Source organism: Neodiprion fabricii, chromosome 1 (assembly GCF_021155785.1).
Source record: "Neodiprion fabricii isolate iyNeoFabr1 chromosome 1, iyNeoFabr1.1, whole genome shotgun sequence".
NCBI lineage: Eukaryota > Metazoa > Arthropoda > Insecta > Hymenoptera > Diprionidae > Neodiprion > Neodiprion fabricii.
The window spans coordinates 2798022-2823013 of record NC_060239.1 but is presented as its reverse complement, the minus strand read 5'-3'; the positions used below and the strand labels follow the sequence as shown (position 1 = coordinate 2823013).

At 44.4% G+C, this 24992-nt stretch overlaps 1 protein-coding gene across 2 annotated transcripts in view; it reads right to left on the bottom strand.

Moving 5' to 3' along the window:
* Positions 1–5718: 5718 nt before the first annotated feature.
* The window catches only part of LOC124188157 (homeobox protein abdominal-A homolog), a 28625-nt gene continuing 9351 nt past the window's right edge, over positions 5719–24992 (bottom strand). For both annotated transcript variants that reach the window (XM_046580646.1, XM_046580655.1), the window contains exon 3: positions 5719–6573. In XM_046580646.1, the coding sequence (XP_046436602.1) occupies positions 6179–6573 (395 nt within the window). In that variant the 3' untranslated portion in view covers positions 5719–6178. The remainder of the gene's footprint in view (positions 6574–24992) is intronic.

The following is a 24992-nucleotide window of genomic DNA, read 5'->3' as shown; positions in this document are numbered from 1 at the left end:
CACTCGTATAACAGAATATCATGTAATTAATTACGTATAACAAAATTATCAGCCTAGCTCGCTTTCACGCGTGTCAACAAATCAGAAAAAGAAGAATAGAAAAATAAAAAAAAAAACAACAAACAAACAAACAATTTTTACCAAAAAAAAAAATTATGTAATATACGCGTAGAATAAACAGTTCATAAATAAACAATAATCTAGTAAAGAAGATTAAATAACAAACAATTTCAACTTGATCGTTGAGTGTTCCGTGAGACGGATTCGGCTACTAGAATATTATAATAATATTATTATTATTATACGTTATTTATACGTAATTCCTACTAGAGGAAAATTAAATTTTAGTTCGTTTATTCATTTATACTTATATACTTAATCAATTTTTTTCAAGTATTTACTTCCATACTTTTATTATTATTTAGTCACTAATTTATGTATTATATGTATAATATAGTACGCTTCGACATCTACGCTGCACGCATACGCGTTCATTCGTTCAATAATCATTTAATCCTCTCAGTCACACGTCGCAACCCCTCAATTTATACTCAACGCATACATATATATATACATATATATATGTACGTATGTACGCATGCGTGTATAGTTGCAATCACATCCGTCGCTTGAGCCGCACTCTGTTTTCTCCGCCTCATTTCTATTTCTCGTTACGATATTTCTTTTTCCTTTCTTTTCACTCACGCACACACACAATCCCCCTCGCCTCATTTCATCAATTTTACACCGGTAATCCGTAATTAATAATTTTTCTCTACCTGCACATTATACACCGCCCCTTAATTCGGATACGAGAAGTTATGCATCTCACGATGCTCGATACATATTGTTCGTTACATCGACGAGTTCGGAAAACTAAATTCGCAAGTTTGGCAAGTTGGGCATAAGTTGTACTACTATATTATATAAGGTATGTATACATAAATATGCATATCGTACACCTCAAGTTATAACCAAATATTTGTATATACATACACCGGTGAATTTCGATATTTATACTACATTTATATTATAATATTGGTAAGTTTATTATACGTATAGGTAATTTAATTATTCACCGTACGCGTGATTGCGTGTTTGCGTCAAGTGTCGTCCTATATCTGTGCGTGTGTGTGTCCTATATCTCTTTTTACGCGGCCAGATGAATCTTTTTGCAAACGTTTCACGACCGTGCAACAATGATATGAATTTACGCGCGCTGCTTGTCTACTAGCCATTAATATAACCGTTCAAATTAGACAAAATTTCTCTCATATACGTCAACTAAGAATAATCTGGAAATCTAGGATGAGAAAAAACTAGAAGATGGACGGCGCCGCGCACTGTGTAAGATGTATAATATTTGAAGATGAAAAATCGCCACGTGTGTAAACGAAACGTCTAACTTGCCAACAATCGTTGCGCATTTTCGTCAAGCCCCGCGGCACGTGTTTCATCGCATAATAAAAGATTTTATTACAAGGTTTACATCTAAGTATACGTGTCAAGATATTTTCTCCGTGTATAAATATATGTACGTTTAACGCATCGCATATTGATTTGTGTACGTATTTCTGCGCGTATATGTATAATGTATGAATGTATGTATCTATTTATCATGTATAACATGGCATGTAAAATGTATAAGGTACTATAATACAGAAAGCAGGCCTAAAAAATGTCTTGCTTAATTTTTAACATCGCAATTGTTTCATCTGTACAAATTTTTATAACTCGCTGCTAAGTTTGATTACGATAATAATGACAGTAATAGTGATATAATAATAATGATAATAATGATAATAATAATAATAATAATAATAATAAGCTGTGCGCATGATATAAGTAGTGATGATTTATAAGTTGCCTGCTCCATTGTCGCAGAGCAGCTACAACAATTAATGATAATAATATCAATAATAATAATGATAATAATAATAATTATAATGACAATAATAATAATAATAGTAATAATAATACGTGGCAGACTAATTATTAACGACAATATAACATCAAACGTAACTAGCAATAATAGGTTCGTTACTGATATATATATATATATATAATATCAATATATATATATATATATATAGAGAGAGAGAGAGAGAAAGAGAGAGAGAGAGAGAGAGAGAGAGAGTGAGAGAGAGAGAAAGCTTTCTACAAATACACAATTTCCTTTCTTTTTCTTTTCTTTTTAGTACAATACTTAAACTTGTAACGTATCGTTTTGCCGTATACATCTGCCGGTTATAACGTGTTTATCAGGCGCAGTTGATCACACTCTTTTTGACGTTTAAACGCGGTAATTTTTAGCGTTTTGTTTGTTTTTGTTTTTTGAATTTATTTATTTCTTCCTTTTTTGTTTCATTTAAACATTTACTTAACATTTTTCAAATGCGTCTTCGAAACTGAGAATATTACGCTCGGAACGGAACGGATATACGATTATTATATGTTCGTATATAATAATTAGATGGAGTAGTTTTGTTTTTCTTCTTTTTACACAATAATAACATATCTATATTATACAATATGTATAGGCATATAATAGCTTTAATTATTTTCGTTTGATTAATTTCCGTCTTCTTTCTTTCTCGTTTACTTGATCTTGTTTTTAATTATTCTTTGGATCTTTCGAATTTCCATGTTCCGATATCAGCTCTGTGACAGTTGTTCCATTCTCATCGTTAGATTACGTTCAAAAGATTATACATGACTTTATGTGAATTGATGTTTGTAGTTAATTATACCGGTTTCAAGCTATTAATCGATTAGACAAATTTCACCATTTTTAAAATGTACAACTTGATTAGATCGAGTACGAGTGAACGGTACGCTAGTCGTTATAATATAATTACGTGGGCTACTGTTTGTCAACCGTAGATTATATTTTTTATCGTACGGATATTATTAGTCGCTTTGTTTTTCTTATCCTTCTTCTTATTATTATCATTATCATTAAATTAGCAATATGTCTAATATATATATATATATATATATAATATATATGCATGTGTATGTGTGTATATAATAATAGTTACGGTTATGTTTGCGCGTTGAGTTGGGACGTCTATTCAGATCTGCTCTGTAAGTTTTCCTCCTATTCTTCCGTTTTTTTTTTTTTTTTTATCTATACTTTTTCATTTTGAACTATATGTATTGTATAATGTATTTACGTAACAGTAATTATCACTCCACCTATTCTAGTCTTATAACGAATACTAACTTCAGAGCACGATACAATAAATTTATGATACATAGCATGTATGCATTAATGATGACATAATTAAAGAACAATAATAATAATAATAATCATCTTTAATAATATTTATAACCTGTGGTTCGCCTCGCAGAATAAAACTACTATTCACTAGTCAGCGTGTTTCAGATTCTAATGCTCACAAGGGAACGCTTCGTTTCTCATATCATACGATTTGTAATATTACACATATGTAAAATAAGTTTCATAAGTTTCTAATTAAGTACCGTTATCATCAATCTTCGTTCTGTTTGTTAATTAATTTTTTTTTTTTTTTGTTTTTTGTTTGTTTCCTCTCAGCAGTTTCTTATACAATTTACGCAATCTCACCGTGATTATACAATTCGTCCGATCGTCACCGCGGAGGGGAATGATTATTTTTATTTAATTTGAAACTCGAGGGCAACTCGTGATGTGGTTCCTTGTACGAACGATAGAATCCAAAATGATCTGATCGATATATTTATGTGTTGTAATTACGTATGAACGAGGAGGGTGGATAAAATAAAATGATAATAATTTATGTAGCGATTGTATATGCGTCTGTGTGTACGTATAATAATATATACCTATATATAATATAATTCGAAATGTGTGTGTGTGTGTGTGGTTTTTTTCTCTTCGCGTGTATTGTGTTTTACAACTACTACGTATAGTTAATACGAATATTAGATTTCATATCTACGGAAAGGTCTACCCTGACACCAAATTACGTATTTAATGTACTAATTAGAGTGAAATACTCGTCCGGTTAGTTTTCGTGTACGCACGGCACACCTTCGTTAGGTGGCTGCGTTAGACGCGTTGAATTATGTCTCAAATTTCTGCGTGAAATGCGTATGTATATCATAGTCTTGTTCAGGGTGGAAAAAAAATGCTGTACAAAATTGGTATAAACCAGAAAACGAAAAATAAAAAAAATAAAAAAAAAAACATAATAATTAGAACGAGACGATAATAGGATTACACGTGATCGTTCGTATAGATTAAATAATAGAGAAAAACTTGAACGCGTTTCAACTTGAACACAGTAAAATTCTCGATAATATTATGGACACAAAATTAACATGACAAATAACGCCACGCTGCGCATGGTGGTTTGACTTGAAGCGTCAAAGAATTTTTGGGATTCTATTAATTATATGATATAAATTTCCGACACATTATTTATGCATTTTCATACACACGTAAACGTCTGATTCCCGAGAAAAGAGAAGATGAACATTTTACCTAATACACCAAAAAAGAAGAAACAAAATTGTGCACGCTGTTGGAATTTAGAAGTACTTGTAATTCAAATCAACGTTCAACATACCGATTGTGAGCATTTTACGCAGTACGTAGGAGAATGAAATATTTCTATCATTGCATTGAAAAAAAAAATACCTATGCCGAGAAAAATTGTTACCTCATCTCGACGATCGTCCGACACTCGACGTTTGTTGTGTCAAAAATCAAACAGCATCACACCGTGTGAAGTAAAAAATTGTTCCAGCATATTGTTACACGATCGACTCGCCAGCACGCGGATAAGATTTTTATACATTAACGAATTAAACTCCGAAGACAAACACAACTTAATTTCAATTGCACGTGATTGTATATGTTATATGTATACATACATTATATACATAAACATATATGTATAGAATATAATAGTAATATATAAAGGTACCGATTTTACGAAACGATCTAATTAATTTATATGCACTATAATAATTAGAAAACAACCAAGAAATAATAATATGTATATCAATGGAAATATACAGACAACACGTATCGTTTTAACATGAAAAACACGAGTGAGGTGTAAAAAAAAAAAAATAATAATAATAAAAATAAAATTAAGAAAAAAAAAACAAAAAAAAAACAAAAACTAGAAAAGAAATAATAATAAAAATTAGAAAAAAACACGATCTTCTTCGAATATCGCGTAATAATGGCCCTTTTTCTAACGCTGCACACCGCGCGACAAACGTTGCACACATTAATATGTGTATACGTGTGTAACATAAATAATTATATTACTTCGACTCGAGTCAGCGAATTATTACATACATATATATATATTATATGTATATGTAGCTTAGGGACGAAATACAGTGGACATTGTGCACTTACTTCGAGTCGCAAGCTGTGCACATCTTCCACGCCTGCGTCCGTGTGTGATTGCGTATTGTTGCGTTTGCGCATTAACAATTAACATGGGGTATTCGCTTGGGTGCGGAATACATCCCGACATACGTATAACATAACGCATAAACACAACACAATTGATACTGCACGCACCCTATATAATATTAGGTATATTATTCGGAGGTACGATAAAAAATACCTCGCAACGCACTCGGCCTCACCACTTACTGGTACATGTTGTACAGTTCCACTTCGCGTTCGCCGTAGGTGCGATTGCAACGAGCGTCCTCGCGTAACTCGGCACTCCGTTCCTTCATATATATATATTTTTATTCCTCTTCTTCCCTAGATCCCGATTTCTCGTCAATCCTCAATAATTCGCCGCGCGTCTCTGCCGATTTCAACAAAATTCTACATTCTACAAGGAATATCAGTCAGGCTCCGGCGGCCCTTCAAATAGACAAACACGCGCGCTACTTTCGCGCACGGTGCTGTTAGTAATTCGGGACCGGCCAGGTAAGTACGTAGTTGTGGGTGTAAGGTTTCACTCGTTATCATAATCGTCGTCTTATAGTCGTTGCCGTCGTCGTCGCCGCAGTTGATGTGGGATGATGGATGCTCGCAGTCGGCCAGACGCGGCATTCCCCGCAATGTAACGCGTGTAACGTACGCGCGACGCAAGCGCGGCTATTCGCGTGCGTCGTACGTGTGAAAACGATAAAATGATAATAACTCTCGCTGCAGACTCGGGGCGGCGTTCGGTGTCTCAGTCGCGATCTCGTTCTATGTCGGTACCTTGCTGACCGCCTTGAGGAGGTCGCTCTGGGCCTTGTCGAGGCCGGTGACGTGGTGCTGCTGATGCTGAAGGGCGTTCTGCTGTTCCTGCTGCATTTTCGCCTGCTTCTCCTGCTGCTGCTGCTTCATCCTGTCCTGTTCCTCCCGCTCGCGCCTCGCCTGTTCGTTTATCTCCTTCACGGCTCGCAGCTCCTTCTTCAGCTTCATTCGCCGATTCTGAAACCATATCTTTATCTGCCTCTCGGTGAGACAGAGCGCGTGCGCGATCTCGATCCGCCGCCTCCTCGTCAGGTAGTGGTTGAAGTGGAACTCCTTCTCGAGCTCCAGCGTCTGGAACCGCGTGTAGGTCTGTCGCCCTCTGCGTCGCGGACACCCGTTCGGGCCTGTAACAGAGAAATGAGGAACTGGTATAAAGACGCGAATACGGAGTGAACGCCTCCCTCGAATCACGGCCTACGCTGCTATGCCGCAACATTCGCGCATTCTTCACCCTTTCGAGCCTTTATTTTTATTTCCCTTTCTCCTTTTTTCTTCTCTCTTACTTTGCCCCGCTTCGTAATTACTTCGGATCGAAAACTCGCGATACGCTACGAACGGAGCCAGACCACCTTTCCGAGCTGTTGTGTGGGTTACAGCAGAGGCAGGCACAGCCCGACGTGTTTACGAGTCACGAGGCAGTTTCTCAACCTGGCCACGAATCGATTCCAAGGATCTGACGCAAACTTAATTCATTAAAAATTTTTATTTCGTTTGAACACAAGCTTGTAACATCGGTGCCTTCGGCGTGGGCAAGCTGTGTAAGGTATGAGCGAAACACAGCAATCAACTTGTGTAACGAACACGAATATATAGTATTTTACATCGCGTACCGCTAATTACCTTTCTCAGGAGAGATACTTCTTGTTTACGACCTTTCATTTATCAAATAACAAAATCTTTGGATACGGTCAACTCTCCCCGGCCCTCGGTAATATACGTAGAAATAGGGGGTGGGAGAGAGATCTGTATCGAGTAGTTTTTTCCTTTCTGTTCACTCGTTACTTTCGTTTCCTCATGTTCTTTTTACCTTCTTTCCCTTTTCTACTTTGCTCTTCCCGCGAAGGCTACGGTGCGGCCACGACGTGTACCTCCTCCAATGTACGAGACGCGGTCAGGCACGATCTGGGTCTATACCCGGGTTGAGCCATGACGAAACTTGGAACGGAAAAGGGGAGACGGTAACGGAAAGAACGAGAGAGAGAGAGAGAGAGAGAGAGAGAGAGAGAGAGAGAGAGAGAGAGAGAGGGAAAATGTTAAAAAGTTAAGAAAAAGGAAAGCCTCGTGCGGTTCGAATTTCCACTTACGCGGTATAGCGCCTCAACTTTTCCCATTTCTCAACTGGTGTCCACCCTTCTTGGGGGTACGAGGAGACCGAAGAGAGTCTCTTTTTTTCCGCTCTCCCTCGCTCTTTCTATCTTCTAACAAAAGGGTAATTCCGGATGGGCGGTTTATTGCAGGGGTTGAGGAGCAGTAAAAAAATATCAAGGGAAAAAAGGAAAGCTAAAAAAGAAAAGAGAACGAAGGAGAGAGAGAGAGAGAGAGAGAGAGAGAGAGAGAGAGAGAGAGAGAGAGAGAGAGAGAGTGACTGGATGGGGTTCCAGAAGGGGGGAAAGAAAGTTTCGGAAAATTCCTTGAAAAAGTTTCGATCCGTTGTTACGACGACTGGACGATGAACCCTTTTCGAAAATTCACCTACTCTGCATTGACATAATCGCAGAACGAGTGCTGGAACTTGCCTGACTTTCTCTAAAAGAGTCAAAGTCGTAAACACCCCGATGACACGCGGCCCGAGTCGATGCCGTAGTATACCGAACACTAACAGCAGACCGGGGGACTGACCATTTTTTACGATGTTTGGGTACCTAAACTTTATCTCCTTGCCATCGGACGGCCGTTATAAAAGAAACTTCCAGGTAAACACCTGCCTGAACATAACGGCGTTCGAAACATATTTATGAAAAAAAAAAAAAAAAAAATGGAAGAAGCACGCAAAGGTTAAATTAGAGTAACTACCATACACATATATTACCGTTCGCGAACTAAAAAACGTTAACAACCCTCTCCGGCGGCCTTTCCCTCCTTCCTCTGCGCGTTCCGAGATGCAAATCGAACCAACCGACTAACTCCTCGTCTGAGTTTGAAATAATACATAATGGAAGTTGCGAAGCGAGCAAGAGGACAGGCGGTAAGATCCGAGACGTTCGAGGCGACTCGCCAGCTCGGCGGCGCCGTGACGAGCATCCAACGCAATTCTTTTTTCTCGAACTCTCGTTCCACGTCCACCACGCTATCGGGTCTAAAACCCGGAGGCAGTCCGTCCTTTTCGTATTCGTAAATACATACCGAGGCATGCACCTCGCGTTCCCACACACACACACGCACGCGCCATGCACGCCACGTGGCAGTGTGGTGAGACCCTTTTCTAACTTATCGTCACGGGGTCGTTATGCCGCCTGTTCGCAACTCGGTGCAAAACGACGCGTCTTACAGCTGCAGAGTTCATAGCACCTTTGGATATTTCCAGCATGCACGGTACACGGCCTTCGTGGAAGGCGTGAAAGAGCTACGCGCGCGAGCATATCGGGTTTATGAAAATCGCAAGGCAGACCGAAGTTTGCCACGATTCGCGATCTTCCGTGCACCGGAGAACCCCCTGTTAAATTCGCTTCCCGGAACATCACGGCTTACAGAAAACCTGCACACTGACCCGACGGTTCAAGGATTGGATCAATGACGATGGAGCGAAAGGATCGGGAACTTTCGTCCATATCTCGGCTACTCTGCGGCTGCATCGGGATAATGACGTCCGAGATTTTCTTATCGAGGTCAAAGATATTCCCGGGGAGCAAACAGCTCGTTGCCGAGGTTGTTGTTCGACCGTCTTGCGTCCAGGACGCGGGCCGGAAGGAAGAAGCTGACCGGTGGTTGTTGGTCGTTCTTCCTCGGGCGGCGACGGAAGAGGAAGAGGTTTGTTTTCAACGGGTTGACGAGCGTTGGGGGTTGAAAATCGCCAAGGGCGAGGGTTCCTCCTGGCCGGAATGCCGGGAGCGCCGATATTGAATTCAACATGGCCGTTCGCCGCAGTCCTCGACGCCGCTCTCGGGTTCAAACGTGTGCGTGCGACGTAGCGGCGGGGGAATATTCCCGAAGTTTCACCCCCGCAGCCGGCGTTCGCGAGGGGCGGCGGTCGTCGGGTAAAGTCTGAGGGAGGAGAGCCGCCGGATCCCGGAGCCACGGTTGCCAAGGCAACGGCATAGGGGCGACCATTTCATCCTGCTGACGGCAGAGGCGTCGGGGGTTGCGGGGGATGCAGGGGGGGGGGGGGGGGGGGGGGTAGAACGTCTATGGCGGTAGCTGCACACCGGCCATAAATATATCTGAGGATATCAAGGTGCGCTGTGCCGGCTATCAAAAATAAATTCAACGAAATTAGCCTAATGCGAGATTTATTTAGATATCCGGATCCTGCGCCCTTCCCTTCACCCCGACTCCCATATCCTCGGATCACTCCCTTCCTCGAAGTTGACCCTGCTCCTTTTTCCCCGCGCTGTACACGTAACCCGCACACTTTCCTCCCGCTGCTACTGCAGGCCTGACTCGCCTTGCGGAAAATTCACGGGGGGGTTGGAGGAGCGACTTTACTTATGGCTTTACTTATATTATACACGGGGTTGGCAGGTTGCGAGGATTTCTCTACTCGTAGGTTACACGAGTACACCAATAACACTGGAATGAATGATTATTCGTCGGTTGGAGGAAGTACGTACGCGATATTCGCTGTTACGAGCCATATTTGAAATGTGATCAAGAAGGGTCGGGGGGGGGGGAGCGACGGGGTGAATTGTCTCGAAAGAAAATTGTATCAAATCATTTCCCCATTTCGGCTACAACTGCCTGATGCGCTTTTTCGTGTTATACGTATAGCTGAGCCATCGGTTCAGAGTCGTTGTCGCGGTTATCGGATCTGATTTTCCTTAACCGAGCGTTATGAGCCGGGACACGTAAATCTTCCCTGGTAAACTTTCATGGTTTGATGAAGCTGAAGATACTGCTGAATTTAGTATGACTCAGGTATCTTTCGCGTCGATCTGACAGACAAGACAGAGTGAGAAAAAAAAAAAAAATGAAGAAACCAGCGAGAATAAAATTGAAAAAACTGCACAAGTATGCAACCATGCAACAATTTTTTCACACCTATCTTATTGATTCATGAGACGTGACTTTGAACACTCCGAATTGAATTTCCCTCTCAACAAGCTGTAGGCTCGTAAAATTTAATTTAACAAGCAATCAAAGAATAATGTTGCGTTTTCAAGACGGGACGAGTTTTCAAAGCACAAAAAAAAAATATAAAATTATTCTTCTTCGATTCGAAAGGACTGTAATTTTCCCGTTACTCAACTTCTGATAAATACACGCGCACACGCGTATAATACGAAAAAGAAATCGACCTGTACCAAATAAAACGACGAAACAACATTGAGTACGAGGAGAAAAAAAAAAAACGAAGTGAAATCTTGCGAGCAATAAAATCCGTTTCAGCGTTATTAGCAAGCCACTAATTCAGGCTCCCGATCGCGAATTTGTCTCGTACTGGATATAAACCGTGGTGGCGGTGGCAGGGGCGGGGGGGATGGGGGGGGAGGAGGTCCAAAAGACGCAATTGATCCCCCGTCGGCGGTAGGGGCGAGGGGGGGGGGGGGCGGGGTAGGAGGGTTAATTCGCGCTGGAGACTATTTAGCATTTTGCCTCTGGAGATTTAAACTGGTTAAAGTTACGGTTGACAGCGGCTCGGAGGTGTCTGGAGCCGTAGTCGAGGTAAGGGATGAGTGGCGGCGGCGGACGGGGGAAGAGGCGGAGGTATGTAGCGGTGGAGTGGTGCGGCCTGCGCCTAATTGCAGCCATATATTAAGTTTAATATCTGCTTTCGGTTCTCGCGAGCTGCAGAAGCCGGGCTGCCGACGCTGCGAGGGGGTTGCGAGGTGGCTGCGGAGCCGCGGATATTGGGGAAGTTTGCTCGGCTGCGTGCCTCTCGCGCGGAACCCCCGTCGATATCCGACTCTCCACCCCCCACCCCCCTTCCGTTCCCGCCCCCGCCCCCTCGGCGGAAGGCCCGAGCCAAGATATCTCGAACGGCAATAAATCGTCGCGCTACGGTTAACGTCAGAGTCAGCCCTCCTATCTCCCCGCTCTTCACTCTTCGCTCTTCGCTACTCGCTCTTCACTCTCTGCCGTCCACCCACCCACCCCAACCCCCCGATCGAACCCCTCCTATAGCCCGTGTACTCACGTTCGCAGACATAAAGGCACTCTCGATGCCGCATTGAAAACAGCTTTCCTTCGCTCATCCATCCCCCCGTTTTCGAGGAGCAGCAGCAACCGCCCAACCCTCCAGTTTCTTACACTCGATATCCATCCCGGCAATACTTGAACGCGGAAAATTCGGTCCCGAAACAACGCCGGGCGTCTTGTATACTCGCACCCTTGTTTTAAGGGGGTCGATGGTGGATTTCAGGATCTATTTTCCCGGCTAGTGCAGCATGGGTGAGGCTTCTGTACCAGGTACGTGGAATAGATTTGTCGCAAGGTTGGTTTAATTGGTCTAGAAAATTTGATCTGCGGTTTAACTGCACACCTTCGTGTTATACCTGCGATAAAAATAACTACCGCCATCATCATTGGCGGTTATCGTTACGTTTTAATATCGCCTCAGCAACGCCGAGTTTCAACTTATTAACCTGAAACGAACGACAATTATCGCAGCATGCAAGTGTTGCTTCACACGGCTTCGACAATTAGCGGATTGTCTTAGACGGGTATGAGTGTAATAAAGTTTTCGAATAAAACAGACCTTTCAGCGAGTCGCAATCGCAAGCCGCGTGCCAGTGAAACATTCTCTCAGCCATCGTGCAGCTGCATTTTTTCCCAACTCATTCTTATTCTTTCGGATACTTTCACGTTGCGCAAATATACTTCAGGATCGAAGTATCGCCCGAATACCCGGAATCGATATATGTAGCTGGTACCCAGATTCTCTCCGGCTCATCCCGCGATAAACTTCCATTCGTCGGGGGAATTCAGCGTCAAAAACGAGAAAGTCAATCGGTTCGGGGGCGAATCGTATTCTCTGAAAACCGCGGCTTGGCGTGGAATTGTAAGTGCCTATTTATCGGTTCGAGAAAAAGGGAAAGGAAAACAAAAAAGGAGAGGTAAAGGAAATATTCGGAATCTGAGGAGGACCCGACACCAACCAGTCTTCGAACGCTTATCCCCCGGCCGATAAATTTTTCCCGGCTTGAAAATGACGACGAACGACGTACGAAAGGATCATTCTCGTAAATCTTTACCGTCGATTAACCTTCCGGACCACCGTCACTCGGCGGAATTCTATCACGGAGAAGTATAACTTTAAGAATACGACACAAAAACAATACGGTCAGGTTAACGAGCGCTCAAACCCGTCGGGCTGATCGTAATTGACGTTTACAGAAATAGTGCTGAAATTTTAGAGCTCAATTTTTTTTTTTTATCTTCAAGAAATGGACAAAACTTTTCGTACTACAAAAGCTTGGATGTATCTTGATAGCGTGCCATGTATAGTACCAAGGAAATATAATCGTCGAAGTGGTATTTTCACAGGGTAAAAAGGCAAAGAAAGACCGTATCCTCCTAGAGAAGAAGTATGCAAGGTAGTAAAAATGTTCCGACGTTGTATGGAAAATGGTACAAGAGCAAAGCCATGGTTCATTGGTTGGAGGAATCCGATGGGACCGCAGAAACGATTAGCCTCGGCTCCCGCGTTGCGGCGAACCATTGCCTTCTTACTCCGCGTTCGCCTTGTCGGCGAAGTCTCGAGACCGTCTGAGTTTTTCACTCGCGTGGGATTTCACGCTCCGGCAGCGAGTCCGCGGGGCTAAATTAAGCCGTTACACGATATTTATAACTATAGATGTTAATGCAGCAGGCGAGAAGAAGGAGGAGCTCGGAAAGGGGGAGAAAAAGGCATATTTTCAAATAAGCTGCAATTTGTTTAAATTGCGAACGCGGCGGCTCTCGCCAAATGGGGGAGAAGAATAACGGGAAATATGGGAACGAGGAAATGGAAGCCGCGGAAAAGTCTTGTATACCGATTTTACACCGATGTGCAGAAGAAGTTATCGGCTCTACGGACGAAGCCTCGGCTCAGCCTCGAAGATCCCGGGTGGTTGTGGTGGTTGGCGAATGGGCGACTGTTGAGTTTCACCTCAGGTAAAGCGATTACCACCGAGGTCTCCTTCACGGTTCAACGACGAATGAACTTGTCAACGACCTTTCGTCCCCGCGTTCCGATTACACGTGAAAATCATCCATTCCTCCCACTCGTCTCCCACCCTCAATTAGCACAGACACACATTGCCCGTACCGCCAAGCTTCGAGTCATTTTCCCACGCGTGAAGACCGACTCTTTGCCGCTGAGACCAGAGCCATCGTCATCGTCATCCCCCGAAGTGCGTTGTCTCCGCAGTTCCAAGCCGACGAAATAGCCTGACAAATTTATTTACGTACTCCTTCGGCAGGTTCGTTGCTCGCTTAAATCCTGATCAACGAATCGAACCAGCAAACAGATCGATCAATCGAATGACTGGCTGCGCGGGCTCGACCACCAATAACGCCAATTTCCATTCGATTCGTTCTCACACGTCGGGTAAGTCTCAGGATTTACGGTCCTCGAACGGTGAGAATGATACGATGAATTTGACAGTGATCGATGGCTAGACGCAGACGCCCGGTACCGTATTGTTGGATCAGACTTTGTGTCAAGACTTTCCTCGTAGCTTCCAATTCTCGATTTCGATGTTCTTAGGACTCGGAGTAACGACTGTATGTATTTGATTGCGGTTTCAACGCTCGAGCTGCGCACGGTAATTGCCAACCATGCGCCTGCACTCTCAACGGTTAATAGTAACGTGTCATGAATGCTGATATACTACCGAAGTGTCACTTTTAAACATCACCATTGGCTCCTACACGGCCGGCTCTACCACACGCCACGTGTGCCCGATGCTATTATCGTAACGTAACAACAACCAGCGGCACCGGTTTACCATAAACGTTTCGGGAGCAGCGGTTGCACGGTCTGTAAACCAAAGTCGATTCACGAATCTCTTCTCCTATCCTACTGCACAAAATTCCAACCCTTCTGTCCCTTTTCTCGTTGCCGTAACCATTGGCGAGGGTTACATACAGAAAAATGGGATTTAAATCGAGGGTAAAGAACTCCGCTGATCGCAAATGGCAGATTCACTCCGTTGGTGAGAACCACGGTAAGGTGAAGCAGGCTTAGCCGGGTTCTGCGAGGATCTAGACTCCGGGAGAAAAGCATGGTCCAATGGCGAGAGCTGAGCGGGTGAGAGACGGCGAAGAGAATCCGAGCGTCCATCACGCCTGGCAATAGACTTAAATCCTGATTGGTTGGACAGCTCATTCCATCCCGGCTCCGTGGATGTGCAGTGGTGTGTGTACACCGGGCAATAAAGGATTCCGACAAGGATGGATGGCCGAGGGGAGGGAAACAGCAAGAGGGCTTCCATTGTTCCCAGCGGTATCCAACGCCATCCAGAGCTGTCCGTAAGGGTGCGTCCTATTATCGGGCGTGTATCGCCCCCACACGAACACGTCGAGAAATATAATAGTGGCGATGCAGGGACGAACCGAACCCCATATGCACGGATGCGGCGCCGTCGGATCGTAGCTTGGATTCTCTTTACGGTGAATCGCCTAATCGCACATTCCTACACGCCGAGTCGATGCGGTAATTTCTTTTTTTCTTTCCGCCTCTTTTTCTTCTCCATATTTTATCTTATCTCGTCGTCCTTCTCCCTCCTCACCACCTTGGCGATCATTTTACGGCAGCCGAAGGGTATTTCGCTCAAGGATATGGAAATTTCGGTGGCGCTTACCTCGATCAGTCCGATTTATTCGCCAATTTATCGAAACCTTATCGCGACTGCGATTTTGCGGCCCGTTAATTGGCTCGTTTAATCCATTGTAGTGTACAATATGCACGGTGCACGTAATATACTATACTTCAATACGTCTTGGAATGTTTTTTATCTTTTCTTTTTTTGTTCTGTACAGTAAATTGTTGCGATAAGCCAAGAGAGGGCGGGGAGAAAGAGAAGCAGGGACCACCGCACCAGCCTATTGATACAGTCTGGACTTGAATGAATGAATGACTTCTTTGTTCTCCGCTCATGGACCTGTTCATGTTAAACCACGCACACGTCATTGCTGCTCAATGAGATTGTGTGAACGTGAGATGAACGAGAGGACGACGTACACGCATCACGAACGGTTGGATCTGAGCTCTGGAAATAAGCAACGAGGAGGGTACTGGCAGAGAAGAAAAAAAGAAATTACTCTCTCCGTCTATGTATATGTAAACCGAGCGAAAATAAAACACTGAATTCAAGTTACGTGCCTACTAAAAATACAATTTCAATTCCCAAAGTGGCTACAAGGAAGGTTTCCGACCTCTCAAAGCTGCGATCCATCCCCGAAATTTTTTCAATTCGAATGCACGACTTTCTCGATACTTAGAAAGAGTACCTTGCGGCGATCTTGGGTCAGATTTAGTTCAAGATTTAGAATCCAAAAAAATTTATTATTAATTTTTTACCTTTCGATATAACCTAATTAAATGTCTTATTGCAAAATTCGACGCCTTATAGATTCGTTTCGATTTTTAAAGGTTGAAAGTTACAACTCGCAAGCAAACGGTATTAAGAACATTTTACTCCGTTCGCAGATTATTATTCAAAAAATAATCCAACTAAATCCGAGCGGAGAACTTCCCTCCTGAGTTTACAAATTGCTATTTTACGACAGGGATAGATCCCCGCTAACAACCCCCTACTTGAATGCATTGGTTGGAAAGTCGTCGAGGGCAGGCGTGACTTTGAAAACACAAGAGCCAACCCGACTGCGCGTTACAGGCTGCAGCAGTTTCGAAACTAAATGTAATCTCGCATGTATACGAGAGTAGAAGGGAGTCGCCGGTGGCGGCGGTGACTCGCCTTGGGATTAGATTTTAATTTCAAAATAAATGATGACATATTGAAACGAAGCCGAGGCTCCCTCGCGGGGGGTAGTTTCGCGCACCCTACAGGCTCACCTACACGTCCGTGCGCGGGTGAACGTGTAACACGCAAAAATGTATGGGTACGCATCGGCAAAGAACAGCGGCGGTATTCCACCCCCTCCCCCATCCCCCTTCCTCGCCGTCTGTCTGTCTACCCCTGCAGGAGCAGAGAACAGCACCTTCTAATTACAGCCCAGCGCAACGTTTTCCTACCAGTTCCCCCATATTGCCGTCACCCCCAGCCGTCGTTGGGTACAAATGCCACCGTGCTGTTTTACGTAATGAAACAACAACAACAACAACAACAGCAACAACGGTATGAACGAAAAGAAGAAAACAAAAAAAAAAAAAAAAAACTTACCAAGTAAATATGTCAAATACGAAGAAAATGTTGTACAGAGGGTATAATTATACCTCTGATACGTGCTCGCTGGGTCCTCCTCGCGTTTGATGCACTTGCAGCAACACCGACTGTAATTTACGTCTTTCGACCGCACTCGATATACGTGAGGTACCATTGGTAGAAGGAGCTGGGTATGGTTGTTCAATTTTGAAAGGAACTCGACTCCGGAGTATACTTCCACCGTTTACGACCCCCTTAATTAGCCAGCCGTTGTGCACCCGGTTCGTCTATTCTAAACTCATCAGGCTGTGTCTGCGGGAGGTTTCGTTGTAGCTTTGAATGGAAGAAGAGAATAACAGAGATGCGGATCGAGATGATAAAAAGCGAGACAAGATTATTCGTTGCCAAATTTTCAGCCAAGTTATAAGGTATTCAGCTGAACAAAGAATCGAAAAGAATGCAATCCGAGCGTGTAAATTTGTGCGTGGTTAAAAAGAAAAGAAGAATAAGAAGAACTGGAAACGAGACGAGGTAAAATGATGAGAAGGATATAAATTCGTTTCTCAACATCCCGCGACGGGTCTTGAAATAAAAATAATACGCACGTATAAATTGTCTTAACGCGGTTGAACCGCAGCGTCCAACCTTGGCCGAACGTCTACATTTTACCGAAGATACGCGAACACGAGACAAAATGGATCGCGAGGAACAAGTTGGCGTCCCTTTATGGAGGATCCCGCTGTTTTTTTAGACAAATCAAGAACCGCGACCCGAAAAATACCTCGACGAGTCCAGGCCTCGTCCTCGATCCTCGGAGCTCCTCCTCCATCTTCCCGTTTGGCCCCATATATTTCCCAGCAGGTCGTAATATCGCAGCCTACGTTCAATCTACCGGCGAGCTCGTACCTAGGCGCGTACCCCCGCAGGTATTCCCCGTCTATACGCCCCGGGAAAAGAATTTCGTCGAAGAACGGTCATACATTTTTTCTATTTTCCTTATCCCTCCCCACCCTCTTGACGCTATTGAAAGAAACGCGGAGGGCGCGCGGTGAGAAACGCCTGCATCACCCCGACGTAACGTTTAATCAGGCCACGTTGCGGCTTTACGATATTGGTCGTCTCCGCACGCACCTAAACCGCCCCCGCCACCCACCCAGCTTCCTGGTTTTCCGCTCGGGCTAAACCCTCCACCCCCCTGGCGGCCGCCTCCTGCCGCAGACCTGGAAGTCGAGGTGCTGGATTGCTAACTGTGTTTGCCCGCCCGACTGCGGAGGGTCGTTGGTGGGTACCTACCAGGGGTTCGCCCGAGGAGTACATATTGGCCGAGCTATTACTGCCCCATCAAAATGTCGCCACCGCTTGTAAATCCGGGCGCAGTCGGTAGAGCCACGCATATGCCGAAGAACTGGACAAATTTTACCGATGCCATCTCGGTTACGCATTTTTCACAAAATTAGAAAACAGCTAATCAACGAGAAACACAACAGATGTACGAATTTCAAATTCAATATCATTGATTGACTTTAGACTTGAATTGCAAACAACGAACGGGAACTTTGCTCGCGCTTTTGTACTCTCAACAAAGCATTTATTTTCAGGTAAAAAAAAAGTTACCCTATTGTGCGGAAACGACGCCTGGAACATGGTCGGAGAATTTCAGATTCCAAAAAGCGTCGTAACACCCGACTGGCAAAGGGTATTCGGAGGCACGCGCTGTTTGGTTTGGGAGCGAGTATCGCGTACAGGCGCCACATTGAAACACGATCGCGTAACTATTAACATACACGCACGCGTTTGGTACACATGTTTTGCAAAGGAGAATACGTAGTTACGCATACCGGTAGGACTGTCGCTACTCGACTGTTGCAAAAAGGAAGCAGAACTTTGGTCTTTGTTCCTTTCGTGGGAAGGAAACGAATGTAACAACACTTCGTGCTTGGTGCCTATATAATGCGAGTTTGAAAAACATTACTGGCGCTAATTTTAACCGCAACGTTATACCGCCTCGAGCGCGTTAAAAGAGCACACCACGAAACAAAGTGGAGTAGGTACCTGTTCGATGAAGTATGTTGTACACAGTTTGTAATAGCAAAACAGCGTTCAAGTAGTAGAATTAATGTTCAGATACGGTTGTCACGAAATTCCCTCAAGGCACGTGTTTAATCGTGAACCCCGACGGCAAGAAAATCAAGCAATTTATTTACGTCCGAAACTACCTTGTAATCGATTAGATCGTCGTAATTAGACGACTAAGAGCTCCGGCCTACAAGTAAACGACACGTTTGGGAAATAACAAAACGCTGAGTAATTATCATTACACGGGTTAAGATTGGGGCTCGTCGTATAGCTGTTTGGTCGATAGCTAACCGCGATATGACATCGCTCAAATCTACGGCGGTACGAGAGCCTGCTTGCAGGTTATTATTATAATTTTTTCCATTCCTCAATTTTCTTTATTACTGGTATCATGATTTTCTCTCTCCCTCTCTTCCTCGGGGGTAAAGCGCGCTTGGAATTTGAATAACGCGATGCGGTATCGGTATATAATATATTTTGATCACGGCTCGATAGCGAGGAGCAGTTTTATGGACCTCTTTGCGTCGTTCGAGGAAGAAGTGGAAGTAAGTAGGTGAAATTCTTACCCCGTTATCCCGGAAGAAACGCGTGGATATAATCCTAACCTCATCGAGGAATCGTACCGTATTTATTAATGAAAACGTGCAGGAAGGGGGCGGGGGTTGGGGTGGGACGGGATGAACGAGGAGGACCGAGGATCGACCCAGAAGAGCGTCGTAATCGTATACATACCACGAGCTGGCCAAACTGTACTTTGTCAGGGGGGGGGTTGGTGGAGGGGCAAACATATAATAAAAGCAGTATAAGATAGAGGAGGAGGAGAAGGAGGAGGAGGTGGTGCTGGCGGCCGAGGAAAGGGAGAACGGCGAACGTCGAAGAGAAGAAAGGGGAAGGAGAGACGTATAAAGGGGTGGCAGCGGGAAGAAACTCCTGCAGGAGTCCACCGGCCGCGTGTCTCGACCCACCCCTGTTCGCGGACAAAGAGATTCCCCGCCGCGCCCCGCGACTCGTTCCTCGGCGCATGCGCCGAACTAGTTCGAGCTCGTAACGATTCGACTCCCGTTTGAACCCCGCAGCCTCAAGCCCACCCCATCCTCATCCTCATCCCCAACCCCATCCCCATCTCCATCCCCATCGCACCCGCGGCGTTTCGGGATTCACGAACGTCCGTATTCACATACCCACGTACTTACATCCTCCACGTTATACGTAGGTATGTGTTCCTACTTCGTGTTATACGTATTATGTATACCTGTGTATGAACACGAATACACGGTCATGTGTGTTCCGGCTTGCACACAAGGGTGACATGGGTCAGGTGCAGAAGCGCATTGCGCCCCGAACAAGCTCTCTTGCAGGCTGCCTAGGGAGAAAAGCTGGGAATTGAGACTTTACTTTTTATCGGGGGATAAGGTCGTGATAACCTTTGTGAATAGAAGAAAACTGCGAGAGGACGAGAGAGAGAGAGAGAGAGAGAGAGAAAGCATCGTGGCGAAAAGTCGGCTTCGGTAGAACGTGCATATAGTCGTCCACCTGAATCCGCGGCCACTTTTACCAATCGAAAAAATCGTCCGCAAGATATCGCGACAAGGTTGGAGTAGCGCGATTTCGAGGTCGGAAAATGGTGCCATCGCATTAAATTTTTCCCTTGAAAAGACTTTCGGAGATGGTATAAAAAGGTAAGTACGGAAGCTGGGCGATAGCCGGCTCCGGAATGCTGCCACGCGGCATTGTTACAAGGAGTGGGATTTTCTTTCGTCGACGACGGAGGGTGAGGGTGAGGGTGAGTCGAAGTCGAGATAAGGTCGGAAGAATGAAGGTGTACGCTAATGCTTTCATTGCGGCCTTGGCAGGCTCGGGGTTTCCCTCATTAAACCTCGTGGCTCTTTGGGGAGACATCGAACTGGTTGGCAAACGTTAGCGCCGTTGTTTCAGCGGCACAAGTCTGCCGGAGCTGAACGGGGTAGCAAAAACCACCACCACCACCACCAACCGGCATCGCCACCATCAGTGGCCGGTGGTTCGGTAACGGGTTTGGGCAGAGAACGTCGCTGCGTACCAGCGTACCAGCGTGTAGGAAGCGCCCTCGGCTCAGCCGCCGCAGCCTTCACCCCCTTCTGCCACCCACGCAACCCATTTCGTATTGGCTATCTCGCGCCCGTAGATTACACCGAGACCCCTGGGATGCCGGATGGGGGTATCCCGAGGCCTCGAGGTGAGGGGTGGGAGGCGGAGGCTCCATTCACCCCGTCAGCCCCTGATGCCACTCTATATAGCTAAAGGTCTATATCGCGCGCCGTCAAGCTCGCCGGAATTGCTCGTCGCCGTGTTATGCAAACGGCCGCATTTGTTACGATAGTGCTCGCCGGGGGGCTGTACTACCCTGCCGTCCCGCTGCCTCCCTTCGCGGCCCGTTCCGAACCGGCTACGTCACGGTCCAAGAGTCGTTGGTGGCTACCGCGTTTCCTGGACAAACGTACCTCCACGTACGGTATAACCTTTGCCGATTGGCCGGCCTGCACCGAACTATTTTATATCGGTTATTCGTGTATTTGCGCGCCTTTGTTCGTTCATATCTTCTTTTTCGCTGCCGCGATACGTGTATACGTTGCCAGCAGGAATTTGCCGGAAAAAACCGGAGGGAAGGAACAATTTGTTTTTTTTTTTTTTTTTTTTTCTTCCACTACCTTCAGATATCGAAAAAGTTTCTCGACCAACTTTGGTGCTAGGATAGCGATCGGCTGAGGTTTTGTTAATTGGGTTTTTTTCCTATACCCATTCTCGAAAGATGAGAAGGGAGCTTTATGGGGAAGGACTGAAATACAGAAACTAATTTATAACTTGACAAAGTAACAGCTAGTGGTGGTAGTGATAGGAGAAGAGAGAAGCGCGAAGAAGAAAATGAATAATTAAACAAAATCCGGTTAATTTTCACACGAAGATCCGTGGCAGAGACTTCTCATCGTCGATTAAACCCGCGGTTGAATTCCAGACGCGATCGTAGACGCATCAGCGACAACAGCAGCAGCAGCAGCGTCAAGGAACAGCTGATATTAATTTCAGAGGTCGTCAACATCCCGCGATAAGGTTCAAAACAAACTTTGTTTGAAATAGTTCGGCGAGATTAAAGCAATCTGGACAAGGTAGGAAGACGTGCGGGGGGGTGAAATTTTGATGCCAGTCTCGTGTATGGTGGTCATGGTTTATTATCGCAGCGGTACGGCAAATCGGTTGCACGTCTTGAGTTACCGATGCACTCGCGTAACACTCTGGCGAAAAGTTTGCCGGTTATCAGTAACGAGATTCGAACGGGAGACGCAGGAAAAGGAACGAAAAAACGCTTGGCCGCCGAACCGCAACTTGTCCCCGCAGAGTCCGATTGTCTCGCTTGACGCGGAATTACACGTGTAACTTGGAGTAATTGTGGATGTATGTGGACACAGAGACCTGAGCCGGACATTAACGCCGCGTAACGAGGCTGAGTGTATTATACACAAAACGTTTGAACGCGAAACGTGATGATATGTACATATACGTGCGTACATAATACATAACATTATATAAACGCTTGAACAAAATGAAAATGAAGAACGTGCATATAACTACGTGATAATTAGAGTAATTTACAATTAATTTGGGTAATTAAGAACAGCGATTGAGTCATAAGCCGCAGGCGTTGTTGTTACGCTCGCTCGAAATCCCCAACGAAAATAAACTAAAAGTTGATAGAACACACGTATGAATATGTGTATAAATGTTGGTACGCACATGCGTGCGAGCGGTATCGTATTTTTATCCGTATCGACACTAAATAAAGTTTTATTGTTTTCCGGGGGTTGATACGTAAATAGTACCATGAGGTTATGTATCTGGAACTGATATATACGTACGCAAAATACTTGCACACTGCGCTCGCCGCATTTGTGTTTTATCACATCAGATAGCCGGCATTGTCAACCGCATATAACGGCCGATTACCTGTAGAATTGAAAATTTACGTAATGACCATCTGAATTCTAACTCCAATGTTTGTACGACTTTGACTTAACGGAGTCAATGTATTCAAAAATTTAATATCTGCAGTTGTAGATCGTTCGAAACCTTTTGCCAAATTTTGCAAAACGTATTTGACGGATCGGATAGTGAGTTTAGGGCGTAAAATAAGCTCTGCGATACTGAAATGTTAATTTGGTAACATCCTGAAGGGTGCGGCAATAAATCGACGGTTAAAGAAGTAATTTTCTTATTTCCAGTAAGATTCTATTTCTGCGAGTGCGCATCCGTTTCACGAAGATCGCTAGTGGGTAGATAAATCATGGACATAAATATGAAATTAGCATAAAAGAAACGAAAAGAAGAATAAGAGGATAAAAATTGTTCCGACGTTGACACGACGCTTCCGATTCCTCCATTGCTGCTCTACGACGAATAAAAATAAATAAAAAGAAACAAATAAGAGAAAAACTGTTACCGAAACGCGATCGAGGATTTATCCGCAACCGAAATAAGAACAAGAACTGCGTTTCCGTTGGAATATGTATTATCATACAATATAATGAAGTCGCGATACCGCGGAGAGGAAGGCAGAAAATTTATTTCTGGTTGAATCCTGCGTTTCCGATCATACATATGTATACATACCTATACACGGTACACGCCACGAAGTCTGCTACGGGGCCAGAAAAAAAAAAAGAAAAAGAAAACCACCGACGGTAGTACAAACAGATTTGAATTAATGCCGCGTAGGAAGAGCGTCGGATCTCGGAATAACGCGTAGCTGCTCGATTATTTACTCGAAGAAAGAATACCAAGGTAAAGAGAAAAAAGGAAAAACGAGAGACGGGGTAAAAAGGAAAAAGCTCTCGATCAAGGGCGCGCGGTCTCTAAAGATTTCCAATCCGCGCACGTACAGCAGCGGATCTTCCCACTAAGTCTCGAATCAGTATACGAGGTACTTTGTCACCGATCTCGATAGCCACACACGCTCTTTATAGGTACCCACGAATCACGTCAATACGTAGTCAATGTGGCTGTGCGTTTGCGAACGTTTAAAATAAGTCGTTCGATTAGCATAATTACACCGGCAATGTATACTCAAGTATTATCATGCATAGCTCAACATCGCTGAGGTTTTCTGCCCGGTGGCGGAATTCAGTTGCACGTCTGAATACCATCGGTTAAAATTGTTATTGAACAATCAAGTCCGGTAAATAAATGCCCATATACACAAGTTGCAATTTCTATTCCCGTTACCCCCGATGCCGAAGGTACGAGCACCGCGTATTATAACTACTGGTAATTCGATGCATGGCCTCTGAAGATGCCCGCTTTTCATCCTCCCGATGTAATTCCACCTGCACAGTTATGCACCTACACTGCTCGAACGAACTCAACTTGGTATACGAGCAGCGATGACTTGCCTCGTATGCCTTTTTTCCGTCGCGCATTATAGAGATAACGTTGACGGAATAATTGCGGTAAATTGGTACAGGATGATAATTACCCACTTCTGCAAAAGCATCCACAGTTGAGTGCCTTCCTATCTTCTACTTGTTCACCTCGGAATTAAGAGCGAATATTATTGTCATTATTGTTATTATTATTGTTGTTGTTGTTGCTGTTATTATTGTTACTAGCTGTATTTGCAAGCATGGTCTTATATTCCCAGAATGCAAAGTGAGATGTCGTGAGAAGAAAGAAGCTGCATTACAGATAAATTTCGCGGCGCATACATCGCGTGATTGGCAACTTATAGTTAATTGCATTGAAATTCGTCCAACTGTATTTTAATGCGGGACATAGAATGAACGTTGATTCTTAACCACGGATCGATTCCAGAGGTTACTTGGCTCCCGACGAAATTTGGCAAAACGGAGAGATCGAAGGAGTGAAGGAGAGACGAGCTGACGGGGGTGAAAGTTGGGTAACGGCGTGGAATTTGAAGGAAAACTAAATTCCGCGTTTTTACCATTTTACGAGGGAACTGCGTGCAACGCAAAACCGGGTCCCGGCTGACCAAGCCTTTACTTTCTCCGGGCGTTCGTTGCCCGGTCGGTGATTTACAGACTCACGAAGCGCGAAATTTTTTTTTTCTTTTTTTGTTTTCTTTTTTACACCTTTCGTTTCTTCGTTCATTTTCCTTCTCTCTTCCCCCTTCTTCACCACCCATCGTCGTGGATCAGGTAAACTTTATTGAAGGTGGAGGAGAAGGGAAAGGGAAGGTA